We start from the raw sequence: 24,531 nt of genomic DNA, 5'->3' as shown, positions 1-24,531 counted from the left end.
CCCTCTGAAGGCTGTAAAAGCCCTTGAAAAATTATCTCAACGTAAGAGCTACATCATAAGGGGCACTTACCCTTGAAGGGCTTTTTCTCCAAACCAATCTCCCTTCCCTAGAGTACGGAGAAAGACCGGATCTTCACTGGGGGAGTCTTCACGAGTAACGTTCACCTATTGAAAAGCCAAAACGCCCCAGCATTTAGAAAACTTTTAATTAACACAGAAAACCTGTTTGTTCAGAGAGGGATTCATCATCTCCCCAATCTCTCAGGAAAAGCTCCAGTCCATATCTCCTCTAGGAACCACGTAATTCTCCAGAGCCCTGCACTCTTCCCTCAGCATCACCAACAAACCATCCAAGAAAATGAGCATTTATTTTCCACTAAGGTACCTACTACTCTTGCAAAAATACAATACTTGTGGTTTTTTGAAGGTTTTAACTCTAAACATGGAGTTGGCTGCACAAGCACAGTCATTGCCCATACAGAGTCAGCAGCAGAAATAGGTTCCAAATATTTTCTGTGTATTAGACAGACACATGGCATAGGCTTCTGTTAGCTTTGTTCCGCAGGATTCCTTGCATTGCTAAGTTCACTTAAGGGAAAGGAATAACAAAAATAATCTACATTTAGACACAGTTGAAATGAAACAGTTTGGAGCATTATAGGATGAAAGATACCACCTCTCCTTTTTACTATCTCTCAAATTCAGGGAGGGGATAACTAGCTGGAGCAAAAATCAAGCATTTTCACTGAAGTTTAAAGGAAAATACCACATTATTTTAAAATTTTTTATTTTTGCAGTGATAGAGAAAAGCAATTACTGCTGATGGAAAGCAGACTTTCTACCCACTGTAAAACCATGGGTAGTATAACCTAGTGTAAGCCTAAGTTGAAGAAGCTGGCACTGCAACAACAGGAAGATGACTCCACATCTGTGAGTGATGATTTCCTATCACCAGGGCACCCTGTTTATTTTCTCAAACGATTTCAGAAGAAAAATAGTAATTGATCATCTGAACACCCTTGGCACTGGTTTCCTGTGCCAGTATGGTATATAAATCCCAGCTGCCATGTAATGACAAAGCCCATGACAGCCCTCTGGGTGCTGAGGATGGCATGACATACCCAGGATGCAAACGGCTCCATGAAAGATGAATGTTCTTGAAGTAATGGCCCTCTGTGAGAAATATTTCTTCCTTTTCAGCTGTTATCAGAGGTAACTCATACCTCTTACAGTATGAGAAGGCAGGTGAAATACAAACCCCTGCTATCAGTGCATGGTGGGGATCACCTCTCCCAACGTTAATCACCTATAAATCTAGTTGTCCAGTCTCTGTCTATGGTCAGTGGAGAGGGACAGGCATTTCCAAAGCTTGAGTTGTCCAAAATTTAAATGGGATGAGCAACTCTCTGGAGGTACCTTGCTTGCATACACCAGAAAATCTCTCATCTGCTTCTCCTTTTCCGGCTGTTTAGCTTTAATCAGAGCTTTTGCATATGCAAATTCACAAAGCCAAAACCTGGGACATCAGACACATCCTTTTGGATTTAGAGACATTGTAGTTGTAATTTCACTACTCAATTTACAGTTGTGGCCCACACCTTCTCCCATCTCTTTTATGGATGGTAAACCCAGTGGGTTTGAGTCATTAATGAGCGCTCAGTCTACATCATGCTACATTTAACATCTGCAGTGACTCATCGAAGATCAGATGAGGGTAGGGAACACGTAATGGATAAGCCAGGAACATTCGTAGCTGATGAAAAAAAAACTTGGGCAAACAAAGGGAACTTTAATGCAGGTTTAAGCTCTTTCTCCGTGACCTCCGCTCATCCTAAGCAATGAGTGCTAAGGGATTATGGGAGCATGATTTCTATATGGTTCAAAGCGATGAGCCACTTGAATAGCCACAGCACCAATGAAGAACCGGCATTAAACTGGTGCCACACCATGGCTTTTAAAGGGAAAATGGTGCACAATGGCACAGCATGGCACATGCTGCCTCCAGGTAGAGGCAAGGTACAGAGCAGGCATGGAGCAGCAGCACTTAGCAAGCAGAAGGGACCGAGCTGTTTTCATCTGATGTATTATTCAACAGATTTCTGCGTGCAGGGTGTTTTGAACACACTACTGTTTTCTATTCACTTGGACTAGAGGAAACACGCTAAAATAAATAAACTAAATGAGCTCAGGACTGGGATCAAGCGCAGCGGATGTTGCTGATGGAGAAAAAAGGAAAAAGGATTCTGCTCCTAAAAGAGCTATACATGGAGAATGGGCTGAAAGAAAACGCAAGTCTTTCTAAGCATTTCTGAGAGAAGTTTGGGCTCAGAAGTGTAAAAAATCTTCTCTGTTCACTTGACTGTCACTACAGACACTCTGACATAAAAGGCAAGGCAGAGTTTTTATGAGTAGCTCTCGCTGGTAACACTCATGCAATGCTGCTGAATGCAGAAACTACATGTGAGGTCCCAGGTACATAAGCTGCAGCCAGCATCTTTTCTGGATTATTAAGCTGCCTGGGTCAGGTTTTAGCATGTGACATGGGACATTATGTGCCCCTGCTTCAGAACATCCCAAACAGCATACAGTGATTTGTTAATTCTATATTTCATTGCTCTCTATTCCATATTTCACTGGTGAGGCTTTATTTCTCCTATCCTGGGCTGCATCCTTAGCATGGGTTAGTTATTACATCCATTGTGTAGCTATTCTGTCACAATACAGGTGTTAAAATTAAACACTATCAGTCACTGATACCTCTTTTGCAAATCAGTAAGCTTGGAAGAGAAAACTGGGCAGAATATAACTATCCCTGTGGGAATTTCTGTCAAAACATGAGGATCCAGCTGAGGGTCTGGGAATTTCTCAGCAAGCCCATGTGCGTTGTTTTATTTTAGCTCCCTTTTTCTGGCCACCAGCTGTCGTAGTAAGATAAAGTAGCAAAGCCCAGGGATAAAGCCAAGGAGGATCTCAAGCAGGACTACAGGGCTCTGGGGCAATGGCCAAGAGCATGGGTGGTTTTCTCCTCCATCATGCAGGTGAGGTGTAAGGGCTTGAGGAGGTGCAGGTCAACAACTGATTGCCCAGCTGGTGTCAACAACAGGGATTTGGTTTTCACAACCAAGGGACTCTCTTTGGAGATTGAGGACTGCTAGGAAGAGATGGCTTACACCTGACCAAGTGGGGCAAAAGCATCGTTGCCAACAGGCTGCTCAACATGGCAAGGAGGGCTTCAAACACTCAACAGGGGAAGGAGGCACACCCTCCTGTTATTTTTGCCCATTAAAAAAGGGGAAAAAAAAAAGATTTGAAGCATGCATCATGGTTGTCCTTATTCTGGGAGAAGAAGAAATCTCACTTCTGAGTGGAGGGAAGCGAAAAGGCATGAGGGAATACCACCAAACTTGGATTTCTGCAGTCTGTGATTATCTTCATTTCAGAAGCTTGAGGTTCAACAAGGCCAAGTGTTGGGTCCTGCACTTGGGTCACAACAACCCCATGCAGTGCTAGAGGCTTGGGGAAGAGTGGCTGGAAAGCTGCCCAGCAGAGAAAGACCTGGGGGTGCTGGTTGACAGCTGGCTGAATATGAGCCAGCAGTGTGCCCAGGTGGCCAAGAAGGCCAACAGCATCCTGGCCTGTATCAGAAATAGTGTGGCCAGCAGGAGCAGGGAAGTGATTGTCCCCCTGTACTCGGCACTGGTGAGGCCGCACCTCGAGTACTGTGTTCAGTTTTGGGCCCCTCACTACAGGAAAGACATTGAGGTGCTGGAGCATGTCCAGAGAAGGGCAACCAAGTTAGTGAGGGGCCTGGAGCACAAGTCTTATGAGGAGTGGCTGAGGGAGCTGGGGCTGTTTAGTCTGGAGAAAAGGAGGCTGAGGGGAGACCTTATCGCTCTCTACAACTACCTGAAGGGGGGTTGTAGTGAGGTGGGTGCTGGTCTCTTCTGTCAGGTGGCTGGAGATAGGACGAGAGGAAATGGCATCAAGTTGCAGCAGGGGAGGTTTAGGTTGGATATTAGGAAAAACTTCTTTACTGAAAGGGTTGTCAGGTATTGGAACAGGCTGCCCAGGGAAGTGGTTGAGTCACCATCCCTGGAGGTATTCAAAAAGCACGTAGACAAGGTACTCCAGAACATGGTTTAGTGGGCATGGCTGATGGTTGGACTCGATGATTTTGAAGGTCTTTTCCAACCTAAATGATTCTATTGTTCTGTGATTCTTGTCCATGACTATCTTATTCATCTGAAAAAGACCATTTTTTCCCTCCGATGAAGATTGGCTCCCAGAGATAGAGAGTGGAAGATGACGGTGAAAATCCAGTTTTAGTACCCAAGAGCCAACAGCTGCCTTGGGAGAGAACCCAACGGCATGTACAACACCCACGCTCTTCCTCTATGGATGCCATGGGGTTTTTGCTATCCTTAATTATGCAAGGCCAGCATTAATATGTGCCTTGGTGCAAACATCAGATCCAGGAATCAGGAGGCTGTGGTTGGCCTACTTCCAAGCATATTTATCCATTTATGTTTATTTTCACTGTATCGCATCTCATCTGCAGTGGGAAATCACTGTGTGCTCCCTTGAATATCTCCATCCTGCTATGTGGAAAGAAGCCAAGTGTTTCTCAAGTGTAATAGTATTAGGCCAGCTAAAAAAATAATAAAAAAAATTGAATGGAAGGAAAAACCTTGTTCTATAAAATCCCATCAGGATTTTATGGGAAAAGAGGTCAAAAAGCATATTTTCCTTGTGAGCAGTGGAACAGAAACTTAGACCTTTTTTCTTCCCCAAGGAGAGAGCTCAGACTTCTCTGGCTTCCTGTTATTTAATTTGGAGAAGCTGAGAAGTGATAGCCATGGGAATGAAGTCTGGAAATCAGCCCTGTAAGAGGGATACTTAGCAAAGAAAACATTGAGTATTGTAGGGTATAATGTTAAAAAAAAAAAGATTGAGCTTTTCGGTCATTTACTGAGAGACCTGACAACTGTTTTCAACCCCAAAGTGTTCACTGTGAGCACGTGGGTAAAACAGCATGAGATCTATTTTTTCCCCTTCAGGCCACTCTTCCCTACTGATACAGCGCCAAGAAGTTTAATTAAATGTCAAGTGTTGCAACATTTGTGCCACAGGAAGGGGAGAGAGAAAATGCTGGCTGGCACTGAATTTTGAGAGCTCATCATCACCATCGTTGCCATCATCCCACTTGCCTTTGAAGGGTGTCAACTTACCTTTCCTTTGCTGATTATAAAGAAAGTGTCCCCTCGAGCACCTTGTCGTATAATATACTCTCCACTTTCATAGTGCGTCTGTAAGGAAAAAAAAAAAAAAAAATTAAGATGAACAAACAGAATCAGAGACTGTTATTCAGCAGATAGTTTGGCAGTTTTGCAAGATAACACTTATGGAAACATAATCCTGGACCAATTTTATCGCAGTCTGACATTGGCCGTGATTTAAAAATTGTCCTGTGTAGAGGAATATAATAATTAAAATGGAACCGTTTATGGCTTGCCCATTTTTCTTCTTACTGTGCTAGTGCCAGTTTTTGCCCAGATGAATTACCCTCACAGCCTAAATCCATTTATACTAAGTAAACCAGACAGAGGAATTTTCAACAGAGAATACGGTACATGAACTAAACTGCAATAGTATGTCTGTTGTAAAAATAGTTCTTTTCCTTTTTTTTTGTTTTTTTTTTTTTTTTTGTTGGTTTTGGTATTTTTCCAGCTTTGCTAGCAAGGGCTTTATTCAACAAATAAGTTTTGCTCTTCTCCTGTTATTATAGTAGTTTAATCCATCCTTTTTGCCTTATTTTGTGGAATATTCCTTGCTAAATTTGTGTCACAGCTTATCAATGCTTGCATCTAAACTTACTAGGATAGCTTCATCCCCTGTATTACCCCATCAAAATCATATGCATTTACACATCACCAAAAAAATAAAAGCCAATATTTTCTAAATAAAGACTTTACATTCATATTTAGCCCCCCCAAACCCTGGCATGTTCTTCAGAGATGCTCTGCCCCCTGCAAATTCAACAAACATCAGTTCAATAGCAAGCAGAGGCAGGGGAATGCTAAAAGCTTCCCACCCAACATCTCTACCCACATCTCCTACTGGACAAATGACTGCTGGGTTTTTTTAATCAAGCACCCGCAGAGAGCTGCAGGTGTCAGGTCTGCTGTGCCCCAGCACCAATTTGTGACAAAACCTCCCACAAAACGCCCTGTGCTCTGGCTCGGGTGTTGTTTGAAGCTACACTAAAGCACAAAGCCCCACAAAAGATGGCCAGATCTTTTAATCCCAAAGTATGTATAAACAACAGCAAGGATGGATTTGAGCTAAGACAGAGGAATTAATCAGAACCCTAGATTTTGGATAAGCTTGAGATGTTTTCTGTCAAGGGTATTTCACTGACCTGTGTTTGTTTATTTATCTCTACACTCAACTTTTTTGGTGCCACTTACAAACTGGTAACAGAATCCAACATGAAAATAAATAGGTAAAGGGTCATGTAAATGTGTCTGAGAAAAACAGCTCCTTGGTTTGGGAGCACTGTGCATATGGGGATATTAATGAAAAGTAATTGTCATAGAAAAAAAAGATATATCTAAGGGAACTATAATACAGAATTAATTAGCTTAGATCTTTAAAATACATATAGTTAGGCAGTGGGTGCTTATGCCACCCTAAAAAAATTTCTGGGTAAATCAAATCAGAAAGTCAAAGCAGTATGTTAGTAATTAATACTCTTCAGACTCTCCAGAAGATTAATAAATTAAAAAATAAAGTTCTCTATCAGAATCACAAATACTGAATATTATCATGTCAGTTTTCAGAAAAGGGACCAGGGAAGGTGGGTCAGGAAGACTAATTTGTGGGTTGCCCAGATCCTGAACGGGCTCTGATGGATCTAAAAACTGCAGCATTTTTCCTATTTCTACGTGCCAGAGTGGGAAAAGGAAAAAAACCCTGGAGGAGACCATGGACACAAACTCACAGAGTTTTAGTTCTTACATAGGGTGTTTCTGGACAGTAGATTTTGAGGATGCACATTTTGAGCATCCAGGTTGAGACTCTTTGAATGGGCCTGATTTTGTAAGGTGTTGGGATCATACCCTCCGAGGTGGAATCTTGTAGGCACCCAAAAATGTAATGATTGAACATACTGGTCAAAAGGTTTCCAATTCTAGTACAGGCAAGCTATATTCATTAGACATATTAAACTGCTACTGCTTATATGACTTTTGTGCAATTTTCAGCTGATACTGCCTTAGAGCTGACTCTCAACTTCTGGCCAAATAACACACTCAGCATGGCAAAACCTTCTTCCTAAAAGGCCCTTTCTTGGTCTTAGTCACCAGTTACAACTGCACCAACAACCTAGCACTGAGACTCAGTCCTGCTGCCGTATCTGATTCCCACCCATGAGTCCTCCCAACCATTCCCCACCCATGAGTGCTCCCAACCTTCCAACCCAGGATTCTACTCAAGGAATGGAAAGAGAACAAATCTGAGCTTTGAAAGGTTTTGAAGGGGCCTCTTACTTTAGCATCTCTTGCCTACTGTAATTTTTCTTTTCCTGGGCTCTAATCTCATTCAAAATACTGCAAGTCCTTCTTCCAACATTCAAATTATATTCCTCTAGTCCTTGCTGGAGTGCCCAATTGCACAGAGCTTTCATTTCACTTGACCTCCTTCCTCCTCATCGGCACCTCTCTCCATGCCCTTCCTGTGGTCCACATCTTCGTCTTTATGTATTTCAGCCCATTTCTTTCACAGCTAATTCCACCTGGCCTCACCACAATTCTCCTTGCCTGAATCAACCTGTCCTTCCCCATTCTCTAACAACGCTCTTCCTCTTAAATCCTCCTTTTCTAACACAAATCAACTCATCCGTGTGCTTTGCCCTTCTAACCAAATTATTTCTGTCTGTTTAGACTGAAAGCACTGTGCAAAGCAGGCAAAGCACCTAAGTGCTCGCTTACGACATATGCAAATAAAAATAATTACAAGCCTCTTGCTTTTAGCCAGCCATGTATAAGGTAGCAATACATTCTCAGGTACATACGGTGCCATTATACAAAGTCATCTGAAGAAGCGCTTTGGCAAATGTTGCACATATTCATGATATAGCTGATTTGTATTTTAGCAACACAAGCTTGGTTTCATCTAGAGAAAACCAGTCCAAGAACAATATGAAGAAAACCAAGAATTCCTACAGCTTTGCAATGGTGTGGTGGCACATGCAAAGGAATAGTATTGGAATTAAAATCACAAAAAAGAAAAGCAGTAAAGCAAGCGGGTTCAGTGTGTCTTTACTAGCTTTACAATGACCTCACTGCTTCTTCTGGACTTGCATTTGCAAGATTCAATTCAATGGCTGAGCTCTAGCAAGCTGTTGGAAGCCAGACTCTCTTGAAGGGGATCCTTCTGATGGGGAGAACAACAATTTGTTGGCATCTTCTTAAATTCTAGCTTCAAAGCCCTGTTTATTCTGGTCAAAGAATTTCCAGAGTGCCTTTAAAATAGGTAACAAATATTTCTATCCCACCTTTGCAGTCTCAGATGAATAAAAAAAATTATGCAACTAGTGTAACAACCCAGATTTGGGCTTAGAACTTGGATCTTTTTGGTTTTAGACTTTTCTCCCAAGAGGAAGGGACTCTGGACAGAATACTGTATTTTCAGAGGCAATACCAAAGTTCAGTGATGAAAGCTAATTTAATATCTCAGACAGATTTCACTGAAACCTAAGCATCACATAGGTTTTTGAGCATACTTCTTAAGACATAGCTCCTTCAGGCCACAAGAAAATTAAAGCAAAACACAGAAATTAATTCCTAGCCGGAAGAGTTGACCAGAGTACCTTAACTATTCTTACATTTTCTTCTCCTCAGCAGAAAACCGGAGCTGAAATCCAGCATAAAAATGAAACTGAGAAAACCCGAATATAAATGCAGGCTGCAGAAATACAGCTGTACAACCTGCCAAGGTCGAGATAACCAGGCAGTAAAGCTAATAGTTATAAGGGTGTTGTGTGTGCAGGAGGAAAAAAAGGTTATAACTAAGGCATCGAGGTCCCAGTTTGGCATCAAAGTCTGAGAAAGTCGGCAGTCAAAAAACCAGCAGTGATAAAGCCGAGAAATTACTGCTGGGAAGACTCATATACCAGCAAGCCACAAATGTGTATTTCATGAGCTTTGGCAAATGGGGATTAAGGAGCTCAGCTTCGATGAATTATAAATGTTACAAAATTTAGAGGATTTGTCATGCTAACTAGACTGTTGTTTTATAAAGTAACACTGGGCCCTTAAGGTACTTCTCTATGGAGTGAGAGCTGCTTTATCACCTCTTGAATAACCCCCCAGTCCCCTAGTACCCCATTTTCCTATATAAAAAAAATACCAGTCTAAACCAGTATGGGGTTGCATCCTTAGCAATGCAGGGATGTCCATGGGGACGCAGAGTGCATGCCAGGCTTGCGACCCAAACACGTGTTTATCAGAGGACAGTTAACTGCTCCAATAAGAGGTTTCTTCCTAAGAAAATAAGGGATAAAATAAAAATAAGGGATTAAAAAAAAAAAAGTGTCGTGTTTTTTCTTCTTTTTTGGTACATGCAAAACATCCAAAATTAAAGATTGAAGGTTTCCTTAAAGAGAATTAATTCTTCCATTAATATTCATGGATCTGATTTCAGTATCTGTCCTATACATAGCTTAACTCCTATAAGCATTTAAATACTTGTAAAATAAAGTTTCCAATTCTTTCCAGTGAAGCTTAACTCTGAACTCAAAGCCACACCATTATATTTACAGAAAGAATGTGTCAGGCAGGAAAAAAAAAAAAAAAAACCAACAAAAAAGGGAAAGCTCTAATTAGCTTTCTCAGGGAAAGAAGAACAGGTCCTTAACCAAAAAGTTTTAATAGGAAACAAACCCGAAATATGTATAAGCAAGAGAAAGTCATGTACATATTACATAAACTCAAATTTCCCTTAAATTTACTTCATCAATGCCAAGGCAAGCCCAACAGGAGGAAGGAAAACAAAAAAATAATTAGAGAGCCAGCCCAATTAGTATTTTGAAGTCCCTGGAGCACTTCTCAACTACTGTAAGACTGCAGAGTGTCAGCAGAGCATTTCCAGCACCTCAGACCAGTCCATCCTCTGAACCCTCAACCTTTATTTCTCTGTAACTCCTTTTTTTTTCCCCTTGCAAATTCTACATGCCAACTTGTTAACTCTTGGATCCTTGCCTCAGACAACTGCCAGCTTCTGGTCTATTGTACAGTGTCAAATAAGAGTTTTCAGGATCAGGAGCACCCTTATTTTTAACAATACCCGGGATTTTTTTTTCAAATATTTTTTGTGATTAACACAAAATTAAGGACCTGAACTAATAGTTGTTGGGTTTTTTTAAAAATGTAACTGGTTTGTTACAAACTAATACAGCACACTAGAAAACTTTTGCAACAAGCAGACCTGTGTAAACATCTGTTTTCCTTTATAATCCTCATTTTCTCACTAAGAACTTAAAGGGATCACATTGAGTTCAACTAAATAACATTGGAAAGGGCTAGCTCTCACCTGTGAGAGCTACAGCCCATCCAGGCAACTCTTTCCCTTCATGTTTCTATATCACATAACATCATGTAACATTAGGAAGGCTGGAGAGAATGGGTTTAAATAGCATTTTTGATAGATTAGGGGGTCAAAACATGGCTTTTGAAATGAATGCAACTCTAAAGAGGTTTAAAACAATTTCTAGGCTAGATCTGTGAAACTAGCATGAAGGTTTCTGGCCATTGACAAGCCAAGAGCCATCCCAGTGACACCAGTGACTTGTCTGGGTTCCTGGTGCAGCCCTGTTTTAGGAAGCAGCAACGGGAAGAGGCTGTCAGGTCTCATTTCTGACTTACCTCCAACCCAAGATCTCCAAAATGAGCCATTTATGATACGTGGTCACTGGCTCTGCTTCCCTGCGTGGCTGGCCAGGTAGATCAGCAGAAAATAAAGTATTACTCCCAAAGCATGGGGGACCCACACAATCTCTCAGCCACTTTCAAATGTGAAGTAAAATATATCAACTTAGATCACTACGGATTGATAAGTACTGCCGCCTCCCCCCCATATAAACCAACACCTTGATTTAAAAGCAATTCAGACAATGCAGACAGAATAGAAGCCTTGAATTTATCTTGATTTTAGGAAGAGCAAGAACTTCAACATCTGAACTGGGATCAGGTAGTGAACACTGCATCTTGCTCCCATCCTTAAGCTCTCCATTGCCATCAACATTACCATCATCTTCAAGTACTTCAGGTTTTAATACTTAGGGTGAAAGCCTAAGCACATCTAGAATATAGCTGGAAGTGTAAAGACATACTAAATTTACACTACTGGAGTAAAACAACAGAAATCAGATTTCTTAGAAAAATGTTACTCAAGTATAAATGAAAGCTGTTTGGCGGGTCCAAACTAGATGTAGTTATAATGAATATCCAATGTACATCATACTGTTCATCATCCAATGTACATCCAATGTTCAGCATACTGAAATCTAGGTATCGAACAGTCAGAGCTCTTTATTAACTGTTACCGTCCCACCAAACTATCAATTCCCTTAGAAAAAATATAAAATTGAAATTAAGTTGTTTAAAAAAAACAAACCAAACCCTAAACAAGGCCAGTTTAAATGCAACACCACAGCCAGATTTTAATCCAATGCTGTACTGCTCTGTGTCTAAATGGCCTTCACGTGTTTAGGTTAAAATCAATCTCAGCATACAGAGAAGCTTAAATCTTTCACAAAGTATCTTTTCCAGCCTAAATTAACACAAGTCCTGGAAGCTCTTCCTCCCTTTAAAGTCCTCCTATGTGGCTCATCAGCACAACAAATGCCTCTCTCCTGGAGATCCCCATGTTGCCCGGTAATAGCAGCTTCTATAAAACCCTTTTTTCCCCCCCTTTCTTCTATTGCCAATTTTACTTAAAGCTAAGAAAAAATCCTAGTGCCAAGGGGAAAAAAATGTATACTCAGTGGGCTTGATAGGGTAAGACACTGATAAGCCTCCCTGATGTGCTCAACATACCCTACAGAAGAACTAGCAGAGGCGCAGAGCACCCCATGATCGAGTCAGACTATGCTCTAAAAAAAGCAAATATCCTGCTTTATGAAGTCCTCCGTCCCATGTAGAATGCCAATGTGCTGCCCCAGCCTTGAGTGGAGAAACACCCCATGTAATTAAAGCTCTCTTAAGAAGTAATTGGATTTTTACAAGACCAATCTTGGGTTGAATATTGACAAAATTAGAAACAGTGAGGATTAGCTGCAACAACAAATTTTGACAATAACTGCTTTTTCAAGTCACTGTGCTCCCCAACGCCAAAACTGCAAGTCCTCACCAACCCAAACCTCCCACTGATACAAGACCAAACAAATGGGCTTGTCTGAGCACATGTACAAACCCGATCAGGTGCTCTCAGCGATCACCCAATACCATCCCTCTCAGAAAAGTTGTGTACAATTAATTTCCACCACTAGCCATTACACAAGTGTAGCACCACACACTGCATTTGCTTTCTCCTTCTTTTCTTCTTTGTTTGCAATGGTGACACCATGGCTAGAACGAGGTGCGGGTGTCTGAAATCTGAATTTCTGTACCTCACCCTTCCCAGAGAGGTTTCCATCACAACCCTCCATTGTGCACAGAAAGGACTCACAGCTCATAAACTCACAGTATTCCACTAGTGGGAGGTAAAAACAGCTTTCTTACTTCCCAACACTATAACCAAAAAGCCAAATCTTTGTTTAGTGGGAACAACCAAAGCAGAGCAGCTCAGATGGACACCCCTGCAAGGGTGGCCAGATGCATGCACAATAGCTAGGCACTGTGCAGGATCTAGCCTTGTGCCACCATCATCTGTACCAACCACAAGAGCTTCAGATGCCTTGCCCCGCTTTCAGCACTCTTCACGTGCCACCACATTGTGACAAAGTCCTCCTCCACAGCACTCTAAGGCACACCTCGCCCACCGCAGAGACAACAGGAGCTTTGCAACTTCAGACACCCATGTTTGGGCGAAGGCTTTGGTCCACCGACCTTTCTTTGTCAGTAGCCAACTTCACCTCGAGCTTCTGTTCCCGACCACCATCAAAGACTGAGAAGTTTTTAAAGCCTGACCAAGTGTTGACGCAGGCTTCATGGAGAAACCTCGATGCTGGAGACAAACCCAATGGTTAAACTTCAGAAAACCTCATTTTTCCTCCAGCTGGATGCCTTTGACTGCTGTGTTTATACTGAGAACATTTGGAAAAGGGTGGAAAATAGACTGTGTGTTTGGAGTGCTACGTAACCCACGTCAGCTGTGGCACCAAGAGGCCAAAACCCTGCCAAAGGTCACGTCAGGGGAGCAGAAACACAAAGGTGTCTTTGAAATGAGGACTTTTACTCCCTGCAGCCAGGTTTGCAGCACATACACCACTGAGGGTAACACAGGTTTGATGACAGAGCTCAATGTATAATCCATCTCCCCAAGGTGTTTTGTTTTGCTTTGTTTTTTTTAAATATATCTAAACATGTTATTTTGCTGGTGGTTTAAAAAAAATATTCACAGAACCATCAGCAAAACTCTAAACATAAGCAGCCTTCAAAATACTTTTGTTTCTCTTCTGGACTTTCTGCCTTAAACTTTTTTCAACTCTGAAATGACAACAGCAATGCTAACAAAATAGAATTAAAAAGAAAAAAAGTTAGTTTGCTGAAAAACGCTGCAAAACCAAGCAAGTTAATGTTGGTCTTCTGTATTGAATTCCTTAGGAATCATAAAACTTTGTTTCCCTGGTTTTACTGTGTGTCACACTCCCATGAATTATCTAAAAATGCTGCTCCTTAAAACAGCCAAAGGGCAAAATTATCACACTGTGGTCCTGCCCTTATTTATCCCGTGAAGCAAAGCACAGCAGGTGGGTCTGATTTTTGACACTCAAGATGTCTCAATACCCCTCCAAACAGCAGCTTAATTAAAGTTAAGCAAGTGGGAAATTACAATGAGAAAGACACACAGTTGATGGGAAGCGAGGGTTAACTCATGCCTTTTAATTCAACATCATTCTGGAGGACAGGGTTGGGAAAGCAGAAGAGGAAGGATAAACCCAACAGACAGGGAATGCTGTGGAGTAGCTTGTCCCATGTCCGCCTGCCACCATATGTTGGGAGATGAGGAAGCGGAGACTGGCCCATTTTCAGGTATCGCAGCAGGAATTAGTACATTATTAGCACACCTCCATCATCCCAAATGGTTGTGAACTCGAGCTGGAAACCCTGTGGATGAGTCTATGGCAACCTGGGGTTGCAAACCCTGATCTTCAGATTCACCTGGCTCTAACTGAGCTGCAGTCTTCTGCAGGAGATTTTTCTTTTTCTCACTCATGGATTACAAACTTACTCTTCCTTCTTAAAAATCAAGCTATTTGAATTCAAACTAGGTATTTGAATATATATTTTAAATTCAAAGCTGTTTTGTAATAGTTACAGGAGACTGTCGCCTTGGTAAAGCCTTGTGGTGAACATTTTGTACTGCACTGGTTCACTGTGGCTTCTTAATGGACTGTGACAGCAATGAGAAAACAACATGCTCCTGGGCACGTTTTGGACAGTCTGGGTGTCTTCTCTAATTGTGGTGTCTTCTGCAGTTTACAGGTCGCTTCTGAGTCCCACAAAAGCATCCCCTGAACAGTAATAGTCTTAATGCACCTAAAGGGACTATTTGCGTGTGGATGCTCAAGTCCAGCATATGGAATAATACAAATCACTCTAAACAGGGGGTTTATCTGTCCTCGACTGAGGCTGTCTTTGCATGCTCATGAGAAAGTAGTTAAGAATCTGATAATAAAACAAGCTACAGATCAAACAAGGAGCAACTGGTATACTAAGAAATGCCTTTTCCTTAGACTAAAAAAAAAAGTTGGTGGCATACCTCCTAATCTCAAGATACAATATGTGCTTCTGAGAACTTGGTCACATTGATTGCTCCAGGTGAGAGGAATATAACAGGATGTATCGGAGCAAAGAGGTATATATTCAATAATTATTTCATTGGAGCAAAAGCAAGTACAGCCTACACCTACTCTACTGGATACAAAACAAAATGAATATAACAGCAGTCCTACAACAGACCACTGCTGGCTCTGAAATGTAAAAATGTGGTAAGTGTTCCTAATTTGAAGTTCTTTGGTTAAATGATTGCTTTAATTTCCTGGTTGTTTCTTTGGGGGTTTGGCACTACTGTTCCATGAATCTGAAATTTCACCGTGCTGTGCAGAGAGCCAGCGGGGAGGGAGCATGCAACATGGGTAGGGATGGAGCTGGGGCTGGTAACCTCCTTCTCTTCCTTTTTCTCAAAACCTCCTCCAATTTCAGTGTCCCACAGACATACATCCCTGAATTGGGCTGGCACCGGTCCTCTCCCATATGTGCTACTGGGCTGTACCCACCAACACTGCTGGGGACAAGGCAAGATAGGTGATGGAAATAAGGTTATAGAAATGGAAGTTGTGGAAGACAGAAACTCAGCATACTCAGTTTAGAGCAAAAGACAAATCTCCAAACTGTGGTTTATCCAACGCTGACCAGAGCTCTGTGAAACAGGCTGAATTTTCACCATGAATTCAAGACTTCTGCATTAACCTGTAAATACAACATTACAGTTGTGATCATTCAGGAGCTTCCTGAAGGTTGACTTCTTGCATGCAAAGAAGCGGCAGCACCACAGCTCTGGCATTTCCATGACCCAGAGCGCACAGCTGGTCAGTTCAGTTTCCTTTTACACCATAAAAGTTAAGGTCTTAATACCAGAACATCCAACCTTAACACAACTCTCCTCAGGGTAATAAACAGTGGATAAATAGGATCACTTTTAACTTTTGTGAGATACATACTCAAACAAGATTTATTAGGTTTGATGCTAAACAAACATGTCTCATGAAAGAAGTGCCCCAAACCAAGCAATACTAAAGAAAAGGGCACGAAGTAGGGATAAACTTCAGTAGTATCATCTTCTAGTCATGAAAAACACAACATTGTCTTTTTAGCTCTGATTTTATCATTTTTCTTCTAGATTCCACTGGACTTCAAGCTAGTGCTCATCAAGTGCAATTTTCAGGGATACATAAAAGGCAATACAATGTATAAGGAACCATATTTGGAAAATGTTGGCTCAGGTTCCTGCATTCAAAAGGGAAGACACATGCATGAGATGAGATGGAAGGAGCTTTCAGCCCTTTCCTTTTCCCACTCCTGAGCATCCTCCTCACCACCCAAGGCAGTGGGCGGCACTGTTACAGGAGGAAATGCCTTTTCTGTGCTCCCCATGCCTTTTTCAAATGAACAATTTTCTGTCGGGGATTCTTCTCTCTTCTGTACTCCTCAAAAAGCTGTGAAGAGTCCCGTGGTGAAAGGAGGCTCCTCTGTCCCCTCCCATATAATCATAAGGTTTGCTTAACTCCTCCTTTGCTGGAACCTTCTGATCTGGCATGACTAAAAATTTCTCAGCCAGGACGCAAGTCCTGCTGTCACCTTCAAGTTTCTTTCCCAGCCTACTCTCAAAACCAACAGTTTTGAGCAAACCTGAGCATGTTCAGGGACTCTTGAATGCCCACGGGATTGGCTGAATAGTAGAAGCTGTCCTGCGTAGATGAAGATTTGTTGAGCTTCAAAGATTTTTATACAGCCACCTCTACGACAAAAGGATGTTGCAGAATATCAAGTAGATGATGAGACATCTAAAGACTGAGCCAGGATGATTTGGACTGGATGAGTCCATTAAGTTTTGTAATGATTTGGACTGGATGAGTCCATTAAGTTTTGTACTGAGGACCTGAGATACGGTTTTGATTCCTAAATGCACCGTGCACTTTTAAGGGAGAAAGAGGAGGAAAGAGAATCTAAAAAAAGCATTATTTAGTTTAATGCACTATTGCTAGAGAAATTTCCTGCCTTAATTTGTTCTAAAAGTAGACACAAGGCATTAGAAACCAGATTTTAATTTTCATTCCATCCCCACTGTTACTGTAATGCAGTCTGACAACCATTTTTGGAGAGCAATCAGGCTTCCTAAGTTGCAAACAGCCTGGGAGGCCACCACCTCTCAGCTACTTTTTCTCTGCGGTGCCGAGGCAAACATCTGTTTCTCTGTTTCTGCCTGGAAAACAGCTCAAGTCGTAAAATGCTGTCACCAGCTGGTGCAGGGGCCACCACTGTCCTGACCCTCGAGCCTGACATAATCCCTGCCTCCCCCCACCCCTGACCCCAGGTCAATGACAACCTCCTTGAGTAGGAGCACATAGGGCAGAGGTTCAGGAGATGCCCAAGCTGTGCCTGCAGCCCAACATCTTTTTGTAAAGGAAACTTGTAGGAATATAGCAGAAGCTCAGAAGTGCTAATTTTTGGAGGCGCAGCCACTGGAAGCAGTTCATCTATCCACATACATACATAGCAAAGATTGACATTAAAATGTAAGAGGAGAAAGAGGAGATGAAGTGGGTGGCAGTGGGTGAAAAGGATGACTGGAGATCCTGATGCTCTTGGAGAAAGACCACATGTAAAGATGCTCGAGGGATGAAAAAGGCCAAAAGGAAGAATGAGGGGATCAGAGAAGGAAGCTCAGCCCTGCCACCACACATTGATTTGGTATCATGAGAGGCCACCAGAAGAGATCAGCTGCAGAAGTGGTGTCAGTGGGGGAGAGCTTCATTTCCTTAAGTGCAAAGAAACAGGAAAAGAGAAATAAAAGTAGATTAATGGGCAGGATGATCTGAGAAGAAGCAGGAATTTCAGATGGATGAGAAATGGAGGGAGGATGCTGAAAAAAATGAAAAGTTAAAAGATATACAGATGGGGATGACGAGGGTGAAAGGTTAAGACAAACATCAAACACGAAGAGGGAGAACTCAAGGAGAGGTAGTTCAAGGATTAAGTGAGCACAGAGATGATACAGGTGGGTGAGAGCAGTACACTGGGACAGGCTAAGAATAAATGGGAGAAGAGCTGTAGCAAAGAGGGTTGCTCAGAAAGATGAGAGAGGAACCAATATGGAAAAAAATAGGATTTATTCCCATGAGAGATGACGGTGATAACAAGACAGCAAATTAGTCGGGTAAAAGTTGATAGCGGTATTAGGCTACAAATCAAGCTGTCAATGAATTGGGATAGAAAAACCAAAACTTTGCTTGCTAGCTAAAATACTAACCGATTCACAGATAATTGATGTGAAATGGGGAGAATTAACTGAGCAGTAAGTAATTAGAAAAAGGATACCTAGGCAGAGTGGAATTAATTAATCAGTTACCCTGACTAAAAATTAGCAAACAGTAAAATCAAGTAAAATTAAGAAAAAAAAAAAATTATATGGCAAGTTGCATGGAGTTGATGCTGACTCGGGAGGGGGGAATAGGGATCAAAATGCCAGTTGAAAGTTGGAAGTATTAACACGAGACAGAAGTTTGCATGCCCATGACCAGTTGCACTCATTTAGTTTTGAGTATAAGCTTTTGTAGGTTTGAAATTTCTATTTGAACAACCCCAGCCCCATGACTTTTCCAGCCTACTTCGAACATTAACATGTTCCTGTGACTCAGATTGCTTCATTTCAATAGACTGTTTGGGAAGGCAAAGGTGCTTTGTTTTTTAAATCCAAAGATTGAAAGGTCTCCCTCAGCAACATGACAGCTTATCAACTTCGACAGCTTTGTTTTGAGGAAATACAACCAGAAACAATATCACACTATGTCACTGCATCATAAAGCGTCTCTCCAATAGCAAGCAACTTAAGTATGCGGGTTTTTAATTAGATTTCATTGAAATGCAAGAAAAGTAGCTGCTCTTCTCTCCTCCTTTTCTGAATAGCTCTGATTTGTTTTTCTCTTTATAATGGAAGAATGTGTGTGGAACACTAATTTCCCTCCGTAAATCCAAAGACCGGTTCCACAGCTATTAAAATGGCAATCAATTCCTTGCAAAAATGAAATTGGAAGTAAACAATGTAAATCACCATATTTGTTTCATATATTTTTCTTAATTGCTCTAAATTTTGTACGCTTATTCAGACAAGTTATTTGCATTTCCATGAAGATCCAAACTAATTTACTAATCTATCATGAGGAATAAAAAAAGCATATTAATTGAATATATTCAGCCACTCTTCAAGTAACCTGTAATGAAATATATTTTCTTTTTGTGGTCTGAATCAAAGAGGAGACTCTACCTTGCCATATGCAAATGCTCTTCTTTAAATTGTCTCTAGAAACTGACTTTACTGGAAGCAAAATTATGAAAAGCATTTGATTTAGCCAGTCACTACAGAGTTTTACTGAAACAGGTAATTTGCCCAATTCAAACGCCTGAATTCACCAGTTGCTTCTAGTTTGGCAACTTCAGGGGTTTGTGTAGGTGACAACCAGTTCTGACTCAACACATAAGCCTTGTAGCACCAGATGAATTAAACACTATCACAGCTTATACTCCCCTTTTATACTTCCATGGATTTTGGCTGTTGCTAGAAAATATTCTCCTTTTCCCTTGATTTCTCTCATTAACTGCTCAAAGGAAAAAAAAAGCAGAGTTTATCAGCCTGCATGCATACAAATGCAGACTCCGCTCCCAGTCTGCCAACAAGCACTCTGGATTACAAGGAATTTTGGAAGTGAATTACATTGAAGAAACCAAGATAAAATGTTTGCCTGAAATATATTTATTAAAGCAGCAAGTGAACTTCTACTCTGAGTGTGCAATGAAATGGGAAAACCTGAAAGCTCTATTATTTTAAATAGCACTAACAACTTTTCTCAATGGAAACAGAAGTTGCCTTGAGCTATACACCCTAACCTGGGCTGCAACTGTCTTCTTGACAACAGAACTTGCCAAATTAAGATAAAAACTATATTTTAATATAGAAATGCAAAATATGCTCCCCTAAGTACAGAATTCAGTATTACTGTTAATATAGACTTATTACTGTTAAAATAGGCTCATGCAACTCCAGCCATGTCAATTTGAACCTTGCTATGAAGTTGTACAAAGAAAATTTTACTGGACCTTTCTACTGCCTACAACTTATTCCAGGCTTTCGTGCAACTAGTAATGAAACATGAAGCTGTAAGAAAAAAAAAACAACAAACTATTATGAATACAGAACATGGTAAAAGTTTAGATTACTAAAGATAAACATGTCAAGAATTAACCCTGCAACAGTAACATCTTCATCAATCTCTCATGCAATGACCAGACATATAAATATTTGACTGACTACATCTATTTTGCACTTTAAAACAGCTTTTTTTGAGTATATCTTAATATCAGTCCTGAAAAGAAAACCAGACCGACACTGGGAAATGTAATCTAGGTCAGATTTTTGGCACAAGACACAGCACTGCTAACGGGACAGCTGACTTTTTCCTTACCGGGCAAGGACAGCACATTGATCCAGAGATTACTTCACTAGGGTTTTTTTGAATGCCAAAGCACAGAGAATTGTGTCTTTTGTGGCCTTCTCTGCAAGGAATTTGGAAAATTACAATTTGGATTTACAAGCGGACAAGCACGGGGTCGAGTCTTATTGCAACAGAGAGAGGATAGCCTGTTGTCACAGTTAATAAACCCCACTCCTACACAGCCAAGGAAAACCTTCACCCTGGTAAAAGAATAGTGTAAAACTACATGCTGGTAACAGCCATGTTATTTACGTTTCCCGGTCTCTTATGGTGGACAGAAATCAGAAGGCACAGGAGGAAGAGAGCACATCTGTTCCACTGATGCCCCGATTTAGGACATCAGCATTTTCCACTGTAGCAGTATCATAAGTTTTCTCAGCAATGAGCTATTTTTTGCACTTGTCTTCTCTCTGAATTACCAATACAGTCAGCTATTTTCATTTTATTTTAATTTTGAGATACTGAGAGTCTTATTTTTCAGCACAAGTGTAATGTTTAATGGAGGAAGGGTATCTGAAGGACACAGATCTCCAGCAAGAAATCCCTTCTTGCCTGTTTTCCATGACTTTCAGGTGAAGAACCAAAGCCAGACTTGGTTGATCCCAAGAAGCCTGCGGCCAAGCAGGAAGCTGAGTTTCAGCCCTTCCCAACATATAGCTGGCTTTCGGGGGGGATTTTCCCCCCTTTTGGGGTATACCCAAACACACAGTGAGCTGTGCTGAGGTCAGGTGACCTCCTGACACCCCAGCTGTGCACTGGGACCCAACTGGGGGAAATTCAAGGGTGAACACTGAAGCAGCCTGTCCGTGTTTCGGCCCCTGAGCATACAGCAGCATGACAGCAGCTAATATTTCATTTCTGATGGTAGGCATCTGCTACCAAAGCTGCCTGCTGCTGATGGAGAATCAAATGACTCGAGAAGGGGATCAAAGTGCTCTTTAGTGCATCTAGCAGGAAGCTTTGCGGAGATGCTAACCTGATCCAGTGTGCTCTGACCCTTCGCCTCCCATCTGCTGTGTAATACCAGGGACAACGAGCATTTACCCATTGCAAAGCTGGGTTTTCTTCTTGTCCACAATGCACCTCTGAAATCTGACTACAAGTAATCTTATGTAAAAAAATGCTTTCACACAAAATAGCCAACTTCTTTGCTGTCCCTCATGTTTGCAAAACTCTTCTGTTTTTTTAAAAGAGAATAGCATTAGTTTTCCTGCCATGCTGGCAAGTTAGGTCTGAGTATTTTTAGTATTTCCACTTGATAGAAAGCAATGAAGGAGTGACCTGAGCTGCCTTTCAATGGTGCGAAGAAAACCTGTAAATCCCACCTGGAGGTCTTGGTGGGCATGTACTACAGGACCAGGCTTTGCTATCACCTTTCCAAACCCCTCACCAGTGAGGGAGGCAAAGCAACCAAGGAGAGGGCATCACAGCATTAAACTATGTCAGTCCCAATTCCTTGTGCTATATCGTCCTTAGGCTATGGGCTACGCCAGCAATTCAGGTTGCCTAAATAGCTATTAGGCTGCATTAAATTGTACCACAGAGTATATGAACCTGGACTCTGCTCCAAGGTCAGGAAGATGAGGTTAAACACACCTTGCCGTACACTATGGCAGTATTGCATTATGCACAGTCCAGAATGATACACGTCTCTCTCTTCTATATTTTCTTTTGAATTCTTGGAGAAATACACATTTTCTCATCCAAGTATGCATTTTAGAGGCTAGTTTCTCTGCTATCATACTTAATTTCTATACATTTTGATCATGAGATTTTTTTGATGAAAGCCCACACCTTGATTTCATTCCAGATACCCGTTATCAATGCCAGCTGGCATGGCACTGGTGCTACCTTCAGCTCCGCAATACAGGCAAGGATATCTGCCAGGAATCAGCAAGTTATGGAGGCCGTCCCAGTCTAACTCTTCCTTCAAGGTAAAGACAGATCTATTATGGGGATGTTCCAAAAAAGGTACCAAAGACAGATTTGTTACAGGAATGCTCTACAAAGAGGTTCACCTCTAAGCTTAAGTTATACGGTGGTCTCTTGTGACAATGTTTTGAGTGTCTTATGACAATGAGTTTCATCCCTATTCTACTACTACAGGGTCTGAAGCCACATACCCAAAAAACTTGTGTATGATCCCCAAACGCAGTCCCATGCTCTTATTTCCATAATCCCTGAAGACTTCAAATGAGAGGCAGAAGTTCCAAGCTGTGCTCAACTCCCTGGAAGCTCTGAAGATTAGGAACACATTGTTCAATTTCATAGCTTCTCAGGGTCAGAAGGAATCATCTGAATTGGCTAATCCTCAGAAACACAGAAAGCTAAAACCAAAACCACCTTCATCTAACCTGACAAACCATACACAGTCAAATAAAAAAGCTTCCGCTCCAGAAAAACATCTCGTTTCCACTGAAAGGAGGCATGGGAGGAGGACTTAGTCATTACCAAGCAGTCTGTCCTAGTGGCTGATAAAATTTCTTGTATCAGCAGGTAGCCCTGCAATCACCCACTACTGCTTCTGGCCTCGTGTCCCTCGCGAGCCCCATCTGGCAGACAGGATCTGACCCCTATGGCGGTAAGAAATTCCACTTTGGGAAGCTCCATGGGAAATTCCCTCTTAAGGATGACAGAAAGCCATGAGGTATTAAAAATGTAAATAAGAAAACTTATCTTAGATAAGTGTTTTGCTGCATTCTGCGCAGTATGGAAATAAGGCCATTTCAATTTTACCACATCAGTAACTTCATCCATTTCTAGTGTCTTTCTCCCTTCCTCCAGTGGCTTAGTCTTGTGGTTATCTATCAAGATATCCAACGCCTACTATTTCATGGATTAAGGGTGAAATAGCTTTCTGCTATCACAAAGACACTTTTCAATTACTACTATTACAACTTGGAGATACTGCAAATACCGCACTAATAGCAGGAAATAAGAAGTTAGTTCAAATCTATCCCCAAGACCTTAATTGAATGTTTAATAATACACAGGCACAAAAATGAAAGCTACTCAAGTGAGTGTGAGCAAGTTCATTTCCCAAGGAAAATAAACTCCCTGAAGAAAGAAACACCTGCCAGCTGGGGTGTATTTTGAGAAGCCACTAAGGCTTGGGGAGGGGAGGAGGATTTCCCCATTTTAATGCTTGATCTTTTGCCTAGCACAAAGCCGGGATTTAAGGACTGGCTCCATTGCTAGAGGGTCTTCTTCAGCTGGTGCAGGAAGACTCAAAGCTTGATGCCCCAGTGAAGAGCAGAGGGCCAGCATTCAAAGCTTGGTGGCCATTCCTTGGGTGGCCACAGGTGTCTCCACGACCACATTTACTGTTCTCTTCATTTTTCCTCATTAATCACTTGCTCATGAGGCTACAGCCTGCAAGCCAGGCTTGTTCAAAATGCCAGTAGATGTCACTGTGGGCAACGGTATAGGAGAAACCAGCAGAATAAAGTTTAAATCAAAGGGAAAAAACCCATCAAGTTAATTAATATTTGTTTTTTAATATAATTGCTAATTATATTTTTCTGCTTTTACAGATAAAAGTGCATTGTCTGCACCTCACAGATAAAAGGAACTTTATTAGAAACAATTCACTTTTTCTGCTTCAGACCATTCAGGGCTAGAGAGTAGAAATCACAGAATATTTTCAGGTAAGCACAAGGTTGGATTTTGTTTCTTTGCTTCACTGCCATCAAAATCAGCCTATATATGTATGTACGTATGTATGTGGGTTAAAGTCAGGGATTTTTGGAAACTGCTATTAAAATAAACTCACAGAAGGTGATGCTTAGCAGACCAGACACACGCACGTTCTCCCTCCAGGCTCCCCATGAAGCCAGCACAGCAAAGCCAAGCCCTCAGCCTCCTCCTCCCCTGTGCCTGCAAAAAGCCGTGGCACCGAGCAAGTACCTCAGCAACAGGGAGATCCATCCAGTAAATCATGAGGTGGCTGAGAGAGCTCAGCCTGTCAGAAAAGCTCCTTTTTAATTTTGATATCAGGCCCTGGAGACGCTCCATGCAAACCAGGTTGCTAGTCCTGAGCA

General features: G+C 41.6%; 1 protein-coding gene across 3 annotated transcripts in view; it reads right to left on the bottom strand.

Moving 5' to 3' along the window:
* PRKG1 (protein kinase cGMP-dependent 1) overlaps positions 1–24,531 on the bottom strand; it is a 532,766-nt gene that overhangs the window by 131,613 nt on the left and 376,622 nt on the right. For all 3 annotated transcript variants that reach the window (XM_030030117.1, XM_030030116.2, XM_041127346.1), the window contains 2 exons: positions 5,229–5,306; positions 71–165 (listed from right to left, as the gene is read on the bottom strand). In XM_030030117.1, coding sequence (XP_029885977.1) covers positions 71–165; positions 5,229–5,306 — 173 coding nt within the window. The remainder of the gene's footprint in view (positions 1–70; positions 166–5,228; positions 5,307–24,531) is intronic.

This window comes from Aquila chrysaetos, chromosome 11 (assembly GCF_900496995.4).
Source record: "Aquila chrysaetos chrysaetos chromosome 11, bAquChr1.4, whole genome shotgun sequence".
NCBI classification, from domain to species: domain Eukaryota; kingdom Metazoa; phylum Chordata; class Aves; order Accipitriformes; family Accipitridae; genus Aquila; species Aquila chrysaetos.
Note: the sequence above shows the minus strand (reverse complement) of the source record. Positions and strands in the feature narration are given on the sequence as shown.